We start from the raw sequence: 12,302 nt of genomic DNA, 5'->3' as shown, positions 1-12,302 counted from the left end.
CGTGAAATTAGTTAACTTCGTAGCAGCAGTTTAATGCAGTACATAATATAGAAAAAAACACAAAATAAAATAATAATAAATACATTACAGTATACGTATATTGAATAGATTAAAAATTGTGCAAAAACAGAAATACTATATATTAAAAAAGTGAGGTAGTATCCAAGGGTTCAATGTCCATTTAGGAATCAGATGGCAGAGGGGAAGAAGCTGTTTGTGAATTGCTGAGTGTGTGCCTTCAGGCTTCTGTATCTCCTACCTGATGGTAACAGTGAGAAAAGGGCATCTCCTGGGTGCTGGAGGTCCTTAATAATTGATGCTGCCTTTCTGAGATACCACTCCTGGAAGATGTCCTGTGTACTTTATAGGCTAGTACCCAAGATGATAAATATCTCAATATGTATTGCTTTATTATGTTTATTATTATTTTTATTGTTATTATTATTATTATTATTATTCTCTCTTACATTTGCACCATTTGTTGTTTTTTTTGCATGTTGGTTGTTTGTCCGTCCTGTTCATGTGATTTTTCATTGACTCTACTATGGTTCTTGTATTTACTGTGAATGCCCACAAGAAAATTAATCTCAGGGTTATATATGGTGACATATGTGTACTTTGATAATCAATTTACTTTGAAATTTGAATGTGCTTTGAACTAGTCTTCTCAGAATGAATGATAACATTGCCTTTAGCTTCCAGCTACCAACTCAACATGCAAAGTTAACCGGAAGGGAATCCTGAACTTAGAACATAGAAATCTACAGCACATTACAGGCCCTTCGGCCCACAATGTTGTGCCAACCATGTAACCTACTCTAGAGACTGCCTGGAATTACCCTGCTGCATAGCTCTATTTTTCTAAGCTCCATATACCTATCTAAGAGTCTCTTAAACGACACTGTTGTATCCGCCTCCACCACCATCACTGGCAATGCATTGCATACACCCTCCACTCTCTGTGTGAAAATCTTGCCCATGCCAACGCCTCTGTACCTACTTCCAAGCATCTTAAAACTATGCCCCCTCGTGTTAGCCATTTCAGCACTGGGAAAAAGCCTCTAGCTATCCACGTGATCAATGCCTTTCATCATCTTTCATCAACCGCCAGGACTTAAGAACTTTTTAAAAGCTATTATTAATGCTTTTTGAGATAGTGATTTAGATGCATATCATATTTTTTTACTGAGTTAAGTATTGTATGTTATTAGTTTTGCTACAACAAGTGTATGGGACATTGGAAAAAAAATTGAATTTCCCCATGGGGATGAATAAAGTATCTATCTATCTATCTATCTTATAGACCTCCTTCAGGTCACCTCTCATCCTGCGTCACTCCAAAGAGAAATGGCCAAGTTCACTCAACCTGTTCTTATATGGCAAACCATCCAATCCAGGCAACATTTTCAAAATCTCCTCTGCACTCTCTCTATAGTATCCACATCCTTCCTGTAGTGAGGTGACCAGAACTGAACACAGTATTCCAAGTAGGGTCTGACTAAGGTCTTATACAGTATAGCTGTAACATTACCTCACAGCTCTTGAACTCAATCCCACAGTTGATGAAGACCAATGCACCGTATGCCTTCTTAACCACAGGGTCAACCTGTGTAGCAGCTTTGAGTGTCCTATAGACTCGGACCCCAAGATCCCTCTGATTCTCCACACTGCCAAGAGTCTTTCCATTAATACTATATTCTGCCATCATATTTGACCTACCAGAATGAGCCACCTCACATTTATTTGTGCTGAAATCCATCTGCCACTTCTCAGCCCAGTTCTGCATCCTATCGATGTCCCGTTGTAACCTCGGACAACCCTCCACACTATCCACAACACCCCAAACCTTTCTGTCATCAGCAAACTTACTGACCCATCCCTTCACTTCCTCTAAAAAGCTCATTTATAAAAATCGCAAAGAGGAGGGGTCTTAGAAAAGATTCCTATGGAACACCACTGGTCACCAAACTCCATGCAAAGTATGAACCATCTACAACCACCCTTTGCCTTCTGTGGGCAAGTCTAATCTGGATCCACAAAGCAAGGTCTCCTTAGATCCCATGCCTCCTTACTTTCTGAAGGAGCCTTAGAAACATAGAAAATAGGTGCAGGAATAGGCAGGCCATTCAGCTCTTCGAGCCTGCACCGCCATTCAGTATGATCATGGCTGATCATCCAACTCAGAACCCTGTACCTGCTTTCTCTCCATACCCCCTGATCCCTTTAGCCACAAGGGCCATATCTAACTCCCTCTTAAATATAACCAATGAACTGGCCTCAACTGTTTCCTGTGGCAGAGAGTTCCACAGATTCACCACTCTGTGTGAAGAAGTTTTTCCTCATCCAGTCCTAAAAGGCTTCCCCTTTATCCTTAAACTGTGACCTCTCGTTCTGGACTTCCCCAACATCAGAAACAATCTTCCTGCATCTAGCCTGTCCAATCCCTTTAGAATTTTATATGTTTCAATAAGATCCCCCCTCAATCTTCTAAATTCTAGCGAGTATAAGCCTAGTCGATCCAGTCTTTCTTCATATAAAAGTCCTGCCATCCCAGGAATCAATCTGGTGAACCTTCTCTGTACTCCCTCTATGGCAAGTATGTCTTTCCTCAGATTAGGGGACCAAAACTACACACAATACTCCAGCTGTGGTCTCACCAAGACTTTGTACAACTGCAGTAGAACCTCCCTGTTCCTGTACTCGAATCCTCTTGCTATGAATGCCAACATACCATTTGCCTTTTTCACCGCCTGCTGTACCTGCATGCCCACTTTCAATGACTGGTGTACAATGACACCCAGGTCTCGTTGCACCTCCCCTTTTCCTAATCGGCCACCATTCAGATAATAATCTGTTTTCCTGTTCTTGCAACCAAAGTGAACACCTCACATTTATCCACATTAAATTGCATCTGCCATGAATTTGCCCACTCACCTAACCTATCCAAGCCACCCTGCATCCTCTTAGCATCCTCCTCACAGCTAACACCGCTGCCCAGCTTCGTGTCATCCGCAAACTTGGAGATGCTGCATTTAATTCCCTCGTCTAAATCATTAATATATATTGTAAACAACTGGGGTCCCAGCACCGAGCCTTGCGGTACCCCACTAGTCACTGCCTGCCATTCTGAAAAGGTCCCGTTTATTCCCACTCTTTGCTTCCTGTTTGCCAACCAATTCTCTATCCACATCAATACCATACCCCCAATACCGTGTGCTTTAAGTTTGCACACTAATCTCCTGTGTGGGACCTTGTCAAAAGCCTTTTGAAAATCCAAATATACCACATCCACTGGTTCTCCCCTATCCATTCTACTAGCTACATCTTCAAAAAATTCTATAAGATTTGTCAGACATGATTTTCCTTTCACAAATCCATGCTGACTTTGTCTGATGATTTCACCTCTTTCCAAATGTGCTGTTATCACATCTTTGGTAACCGACTCTAGCATTTTCCCCACCACCGATGTCAGGCTAACCGGTCTATAATTCCCTGGTTTCTCTCTCCCTCCTTTTTTAAAAAGTCGGGTTACATTAGCCACCCTCCAATCCTCAGGAACTAATCCAGAATCTAAGGAGTTTTGAAAAATTATCACTAATGCATCCACTATTTCTTGGGCTACTTCCTTAAGCACTCTGGGATGCAGACCATCTGGCCCTGGGGATTTATCTGCCTTTAATCCCTTCAATTTACCTAACACCACTTCCCTACTAACATGTATTTCCCTCAGTTCCTCCATCTCACTAGACCCTTGGTCCCCTACTATTTCCGGAAGATTATTTATGTCCTCCTTAGTGAAGACAGAACCAAAGTAGTTATTCAGTTGGTCTTCCATGTTCTTGTTCCCCATGATCAATTCACCTGTTTCTGACTGTAAGGGTCCTACATTTGTCTTAACCAATCTTTTTCTTTTCACGTATCTATAAAAGCTTTTACAGTCAGTTTTTATGTTCCCTGCCAGCTTTCTCTCATAATCTTTTTTCCCTTTCCTAATTAAGCCCTTTGTCCTCCTCTGCTGGTCTCTGAATTTCTCCCAGTCCTCAGGTGTGCCGCTTTTTCTGGCTAATTTGTATGTTTCTTCTTTGGAATTGATACTATCCCTAATTTCCCTTGTTAGCCACGGGTGCACTACCTTCCCTGGTTTATTCTTTTGCCAAACCGGGATGAACACTTGTTGTAGTTCATCTATGCGATCTTTAAATGCTTGCCATTTCATATCCACCGTCAACCCTTTAAGTATCATTTGCCAGTCTATCTTAGCTAATTCATGTCTCATACCTTCAAAATTACCCTTCTTTAAGTTCAGAACCTTTGTTTCTGAATTAACTATGTCACTCTCCATCTTAATGAAGAATTCCACCATATTATGGTCACTCTTACCCAAGGGGCCTCGCATGACAAGATTGCTAACTAACCCTTCCTCATTGCTCAATACCCAATCTAGAATGGCCTGCTCTGTAGTTGGTTCCTTGACATGTTGGTTCAGAAAACCATCCCGCATACATTCCAAGAAATCCTCTTCCTCAGCACCCTTACCAATTTGGTTCACCCAATCTATATGTAGATTGAAGTCACCCATTATAACTACTGTTCCTTTATTGCACGCATTTCTAATTTCCTGTTTAATGCCATCCCCAACCTCACTACTACTGTTAGGTGGCCTGTACACAACTCCCACCAGCCTTTTCTGCCCCTTAGTGTTATGCAGCTCTAACCATATTGATTCCACATCCTCCAGGCTAATGTCCTTCCTTTCTATTGTGTTAATCTCCTCTCTAACCAGCAACGCTACCCCACCTCCTTTTCTTTCCTGTCTATCCCTCCTGAATATTGAAGATCCCTGGATGTTGAGCTCCCATCCTTGGTCACCCTGGAGCCATGTCTCTGTGATCCCAACTATATCATATTCATTAATAACTCTGCACATTCAATTCATCCACCTTGTTATGAATGCTCCTCGCATTGACACACAAAGCCTTCAGGCTTGTTTTTACAACACTCTTAGCCCTTATACAATTATGTCGAAAAGCGGCCCCTTTTGATTTTTGCCCTGGATTTGCCTGCCTACCACTTTTACTTTTCACCTTACTACTTTTTGCTTCTACCCTCATTTTGCACCCCTCTGTCTCTCTGCACTTGTTCCCATCCCCCTGCCCCATTAATTTAAATCCTCCTGAACAGCAGTAGTAAACACTCCCCCTAGGACATGGTTTCCAGTTTAGCCCAGGTGCAGACTGTCCTGTTTGTACCAGTCCCAACTCCCCCAGAACTGGTTCCAATGCCCCAGAAATTTGAATCCCTCCCCCTTGCACCATTTTTCAAGCCACGTATTTATCTGAAATATCCTCCTATTTCTACTCTGACTAGCACGTGGCACTGGTAGTAATCCAGAGATTATTACTTTTGTGGTCCTACTTTTTAGTTTATCTCCTAACTCCCTAAATTCACCTTTTAGGACCTCATCCCATTTTTTACCAATATCGTTGGTACCTATGTGCACCACAACCACTAGCTGTTCACCCTCCCACTCCAGAATGTCCTGCAGCCGCTTAGAGACATGCTTGACCCTTGCACCAGGGAGGCAACATACCATCCTGGTGTCTCGTTTGCGGCTGCAGAAACGCCTGTTTATTCCCCTTACAATCGAATCCCCTATCACTATAGCTCTCCCACTCCTTTTCCTTCCCTTCTGTGCCGCAGAGCCACCCATGGTGCAATGAACTCGGCTGCTGCTGCCTTCCCCTGATGAGACATCTCCCCCAATAGTATCCAAAACAGTATATCTGTTTAGGAGGGAGATGACTTCAGGGGACTCCTGCACTACCTGCCTGCTGCTATGCTGTCTAGTGGCCACCCCTTCCCTTTCTGCCTGTGTAGCCTTTACCTGCGGTGTGGCCAACTCACTGAACGTGCTATTCACGACTTTCTCAGCATCGCGGATGCTCCAGTATGAATCCAATCGCAGCTCCAGACGCTCAATGCGGTCTGCCAGAAGCTGCAGATGGACACACTTCTTGCACACACAGTCATCAGGGACACTGGAAGTATCCCTGGTTTCCCACATGCTGCAGGATGAACAAACCACAGGGCCGATCTCAGCTGTCATGACCTACCCAATACTTACCTCAACTTTTGAAACTTTCTCCTTTAAAGGAACTTACCCGGCCTTACCTCACTTGGAGTGAAGCTCGTCCTCAGCCTCTGCTCGCCGAAACCTCTTGAGACAAAGCCTTCCTACTCTGTCTCCCTCTACTCCGTCACCCACTCCGTCTAACTGCTCTCTTTAAATACTCCCGTTGCGTCACGGTCCGACTTACATGCGCTTGCGCAGTTGTGCCCCCGTTAAACTGCCGAAGAAAAGCCTTGCATGTACTTTATCATATGCCTTATGTAATCTATATACACTACATCCACTGCTCTACCTTCATCAATGTGTTTTGTTACATCCTCAAAGAATCCAACTAGTCTCGTAAGGTATGACCTTTCCTTGATGAAACCATGCTGACTACCCCGAATCAGATTATGCCTCTCCAAATGCTCGTAAGTCCTGCCTCTTAGGATTTTCTCCAACAACTTGTCCACCACTGAAGTAAGACTCACTGGTCTATATTTTCCTCAGTTATCTCTACTCCCTTTCTTGAACAAGGGAATAACATTTGCAACCCTCCGATACTCTGGTACTTCTTCCATCCCTATTGATGATGCAAAGATCATTGTCAGAGACTCAGCAATCTCCTCCCTCACTTCCCACTGTAGCCTGGGGTGTATCTCGTCCGTTACCGGCAACTTATCTAACTTAATGCTTTTTGAAAGCTCCAGAACTAGTCCCTTTGAACCTCTGATTTCTGAATACTCACCCCATTTAGAAAATAGTTCTATTTACTCTATTCAAAACCTTTCAACATATTGAGAAGTGCATTAACATTGTGAGGCCATTCTCCACTTAACTTTCAACTTTCTTGAACCAGTAACCATTCTCCTCTCTGTGTCCTCAACACCTTTCCCAATCCATGCGTGGAGTTAGGCACGTTCAGCACATGACGCACAGCAGGGACAGTTACAAAGCTCTGACAGGAAATAACATGTCTATTCGGAGAGTATTCCCTCACAACCAAGCAGTCTGTGCAGGGAATTACCAGGGAGTACTCCATGTAAATGGTAGTGAAAATGTGGAAGCTATAGTCAGTTAAATGTTATAAAACTGAGACTACTTAGGGAAATGGTAATATGGTAGCCATATTACAGGTAGAAAGAGAACTCAAATTGATTGAATAAAGTTGGAACAAAACTCTAGTTTTTTTTTAATGCATTCATTTGTTGGACGTAGACATCGCTATAGGACCCAGCATTTACTGCAACACATAAAACATTCAGCAAGCCATCAGCATCTATGAGGGGGATAAATAGTCAACGTTTCGGGCTGAGATTCTTCATTAGGGTTGGAAAGAAAGGGGGCAGAACCCAGAATACGAAGATGTGAAGAGGGGAAGGAGTAAGCTGGAGGGGAGAGAAATTACCAAAAGTCAGAGAAATCAATGTTCATGGCATTAGGTCAGAGGCCACCCAGACAGAATATGGGGTGTTGTTCCTCCAACCTGAATTTGGCAACATTGTGGCAATAGAGGTGGCCATGGACTGACATGTTAGAATGGGAATGGGAGATCAATTTGAAATGGGTAGCCACCTGGAAATCCTGCTTTTTGTGACAGAGTGCTTGCTTGACAAGACCGTCCTCCAACCTGCGCAGGTGAGTTTGTGTCACCTACAGACTTACTCTTGATATTGGTATTGGTTTATTATTGTCACATGTCCCAAGATACAGTTCTTGTCTCGCATACTGATCAAAGATTCAAAATACAATTATTATCAAAGCATGTATGCAGTATACAACCTTCCCACAGACAGCTGTGAAACAAAGAAACACCATGGAACCCATTCAGAGAAAAATGTCAACCCCCCCCCATGTGCAAACGGCAACAAAAAAGAAGCAAAAAAAAACAGAATATAAAACACAAAATCGAAGCAGTCCAGACACACAGAATATAAAACACAAAATCGAAGCAGTCCAGACACATTCGGTTTCATTATCTGCAGGTTATCCCAGTTCAAAATTGCCCAAAATAGCAACAAAAAAAGTAGCAACTAGAATCTAGAAACACATCGTAATGTAAACTACAGACTCCAATCCACAAACAGCATCGATTAAACCTTGCCCAGGACCAGAAATCTAGCACCACCCTCTGAGAGCATCGAGAGAAAGGGAGACCATACTGTTCATACAGATCAAATCATTACACAGTGCATTGAGCTAGAATGAGATAAAACAATAACCAGGCAAAATAAAGTATAAAACCACTGGAAAAATGTAGTGCAGGTGAATGATAAAGTGCAAGATCATAATGAGGTAGATTGTGAGGCCAAGAGTGCATCTTATCGTACAAGAGAGCCATTCAAGCATCTGATAACAGAGGAATGAAAGTTGCCCTTGAGCCTGGTGGTACTTGTTTTTTAGTCATTTGTATTTTCTGCCTGATAGAAGAGGGAATAACACATTCTCTTCCATATCTTTAATAATTATGACAAACAACTAAGGATTCAGCGCTGATGCCTGTGGCAAAAGGCATTTGGTCTGATTAGCTTAATTAGTTTAGCACAGCATCCTGGGCTGAGGGTACACTCCTGTGTTGTATGTTCTGTTTCCTGCTCATGACTGCTCCAAGTGGAAAAGAAACTTCCAAGATGGTGTGGAGGACTTTGAGTCCATGCCTGAGATTGACACTGGAGGGGTGGGTAGCACAGAACACTGCACAAACAACTGCCTACATGGTTATCCTGACCCATCCATGTGAGACACCCCATTATTGTTATCCTTGAATGACTGCTGAGGTACTTAATGAATACTTTGCTTCAGTATTCACTATGGAAAAGGACCTTGGTGATTGTAGGGATGATTTACAGTGGATTGAAAAGCTTCAGCATATAGACATTAAGAAAGAGGATGTGCTGGAGCTTTTAGAAAGCATCAAGTTGGATAAGTCTCCAGGACCAGACGAGATATACCCTGGGCTTCAATGGGAGGTGAGGGAGGAGATTGCTGAGCCTCTGGCAATGATCTTTGCATCATCAATGGGAATGGGGGAGGTTCCGGAGGAGTGGAGGGTTGTAGATGTCGTTCCCTTATTCAAGAAAGGGAGTAGAGATAGCCCAGGAAGTTATAGACCAGTGAGTCTTACTTCAGTGGTTGGTAAGTTGATGGAGAAGAGCATGAGAGGCAGTATTTATAAGCATTTGGAGAGGCATAATATGATTAGGAATAGTCAGCATGGCTTTGTCAAAGGCAGGTCAGACCTTACAAGTCTGATTTAATTTTTTGAGGATGTGACTAAACACATTGATGATGTTAGAGCAGTAGATGTAGTGTATCTGGATTTCAGCAAGGCATTTGATAAGGTACCCCATGCAAGGCTTATTGAGAAAGTAAGGAGGCATGGGTTCCAAGGGGACCTTGCTTTGTGGATCCAGAACTGGCTTGCCCACAGGAGGCAAAGTGTGGTTGTAGACGGGTCATTTTCTGCATGGAGATCGGTGACCAGTGGTGTGCCTCAGGGATCTGTTCTGGGACCCCTTCTCTTCGTGACTTTTATAAATGACCTGGATGAGGAAGTGGAGGGATAGGTTAGTAAATTTGTTGAGGACACAAAGGTTGGGTATGTTGTGGACAGTGTGGAGGGCTGTCAGAGATTACAGCAGGACATTGATAGGATGAAAAACTGGGCTGAGAAGTGGCAGATGGAGTTCAACCCAGATAAGTGTGAGGTGGTTCATTCTGGTAGGTCAAATATGATGACAGAATATAGTATTATTGGTAAGATGGCAGTGTGGAGGATCAAAGGGATCTTGGGGTCCAAGTCCATAGGACACTCAAAGCAGCTACGCAGGTTGACTCTGTGGTTAAGAAAGCATAGGATGCATTGGCCTACATCAACCGTGGGATTGAGTTTAAGAGCCGTGAGGTAATATTACATCTATATAGGACCCTGGTCAGACCCCACTTGGAATACTGTGCTCAACTCTGGTCACTTCACTACAGGAAGCATGTGGAAACTATAGAAAGAATGCAGAGGAGATTTACAAGGAAGTTGCCTGGATTGGGGAGCATGCCTTACAAGAATAGGTTGAATGTACTTGGCCTTTTCTCCTTGGAATGATGGAGTATGGAGAGGTACCCTGATAGAGGTGATGAGAGGCATTGATCATGTGGTTAGTCAGAGGCTTTTTCCCAGGGTTGAAATGGCTATCATGAGAGGGCACAGTTTTAAGGTACTTGGTAGTAGGTACAGAGGAGATGTCAGGGGTAAGATTTTTTACACAGAGGGCGGTGAGTGCATGGAATGGGCTGCCAGCGATGGTGGTGGAGGTGGATACGATAGGGTCTTTTAAGAGACTCCTGGATAAGTACATGGAGCTTCGAAAAATAGAGGGCTATGGGTAACCCTAGGTAATTTCTAAAGAAAGTACATGTTTGGCACACCATTGTGGACCAAAGGGCCTGTATTGTGCTGTAGTTTTTCTATGTTTCTAATTGCCAAAGTCTTGATTAGTAAGGACTTCAAAGGGTACATGGTGGGGTTGAGAGGGCTAATAAATCACAATAAAAATAAATGAAATAAAATTGGCCCTTGTGGATGGCAGAGTAGGCTGAATGGCCTAATTGTGATCCTATGTCTTCTGGTCTGATGGCAGACCCGATCACCTACACTTCACACAGTCTGCTCCAATCCACTCAGTGTGAAATTTGTTCTGTGATTCCCAACATTTCTTTGAGATGAAACAAGCTGAAGTCACGGAGTTTAAGCATAGCTTAATTCTGGCACAGATCGTGGTCAGTCTGCATTCAATCCTGTCCAATCCAATAAATTTTGTTTACTCTTTCCCTGCAGAACTGAAAAATGTTCAGATTGAGAAAGAGACTGAGCTGGTTCAGATTAATAAGGAGATCGAGAGCCTGAGTGAATATAAAGTAAGTGAGGACTTTCTCATTGCTTTGATTGGAACATGAATCAAGTGTGTGCTCACTGGAGCACAGAGTCATGGACTCATACAGCATGAGAACAGCTCTTTCATCCCAACTGGTCCATGCTGACCAAAATGCCAAGCTAGTTAGTTCCATTTACCAGTATTTGGTCCATATCCTCTAAACCACAGTTTCCCAACCTTTTTTATGCCATAGGCCCTTTCCATTAAGCAAGGGGTCCATGGACCCTAGGCTGGGACCCCCTGCTCTAAACTTTCCATATTCATGTGTCTATCCAATTGCCCTTTAAACGTCTGCCTCAACCACCTCCTCTGTAGCTCCTTCCACACAGCTACCACCCTTTGTGTAATAAAAAGTTGCCCCTCAAGTTCCTATTAAATCTTTTCCCTCTCACCTTAATTCTGTGCCCTGTAGTTTTTAATTCTCCAACCTTGGGGTAAAAGACAGTGTGCATTCATCCTATCTATACTCCTCATGATTTTATACACTTCTACAGGATCACTTCTCAGTCTTCTATGCTCTAAGGAATAAAGTCCTAGTCTGTCTAATTATCTTTCTTGAACAAAGGAATAATATTTGCCTCTCTCCAATCTTCTGGTACTACTTCTACAGCCAGTAAGGATGCAAAGGTCATCACTAAAGACGCAGCAATCTCTTCCATCCCTTCTGTTAGTAACCTGGGGTATATTCCTTCTGGCCCCGGAGACTTATTTATCCTAATAGTTTTCAAAAGTGCCAGAACATGCTCTTTCTTAACATCAATACTGTACGTTCCAGCATATCAGCCTGCTTTACACTGTCCTCACAAACGTCAAAGTCCCTCTCACTGTTGAATACTGAAGTAAAGTATTCATTAAAGTTCTCACTCACCCCCTCTGACTCCAGGCACATTTCTTCTTTTATCTTTATCTTTATCTTTTATCTTTAAGGTAAGGGGTGGGAAGTTCAAGAGGGATATTAGAGGAAGGTTTTTTACTCGGAGAGTGGTTGGTGCGTGGAATGCCCTTCCTGAGTCTGTGGTGGAGGCAGATACACTAGTGAAATTTAAGAGACTACTAGACAGCTATATGGAGGAATTTAAGGTGGGGAGTTATATGGAAGCAGGGTTTAAGGGTCGGCACAACATTGTGAGCCAAAGGGCCTGTACTGTGCTGTACTATTCTATGTTCTGTCCCTCGTTTACAATGCCCTTTCCCCATGCAGTGCAAGCTGAGTACTGCCTCCACCTTGGGCGAGTCTCCAGGAGGCATCAGTTGAGTTGTGGACC

At 43.1% G+C, this 12,302-nt stretch overlaps 2 protein-coding genes across 7 annotated transcripts in view; one reads left to right on the top strand and one right to left on the bottom strand.

Moving 5' to 3' along the window:
• The window catches only part of LOC140726126 (protein O-GlcNAcase-like), a 303,790-nt gene that overhangs the window by 118,282 nt on the left and 173,206 nt on the right, over positions 1-12,302 (bottom strand). The window lies entirely within an intron of this gene.
• ccdc166 (coiled-coil domain containing 166) overlaps positions 1-12,302 on the top strand; it is a 39,295-nt gene that overhangs the window by 20,255 nt on the left and 6,738 nt on the right. For all 5 annotated transcript variants that reach the window (XM_073042092.1, XM_073042094.1, XM_073042095.1 and 2 more), the window contains exon 6: positions 10,941-11,020. In XM_073042092.1, coding sequence (XP_072898193.1) covers positions 10,941-11,020 — 80 coding nt within the window. The remainder of the gene's footprint in view (positions 1-10,940; positions 11,021-12,302) is intronic.

Source organism: Hemitrygon akajei, chromosome 4, assembly GCF_048418815.1.
Source record: "Hemitrygon akajei chromosome 4, sHemAka1.3, whole genome shotgun sequence".
Taxonomy (NCBI): Eukaryota; Metazoa; Chordata; class Chondrichthyes; order Myliobatiformes; family Dasyatidae; genus Hemitrygon; species Hemitrygon akajei.
This window is presented reverse-complemented; position numbering and strand designations above follow the sequence as displayed.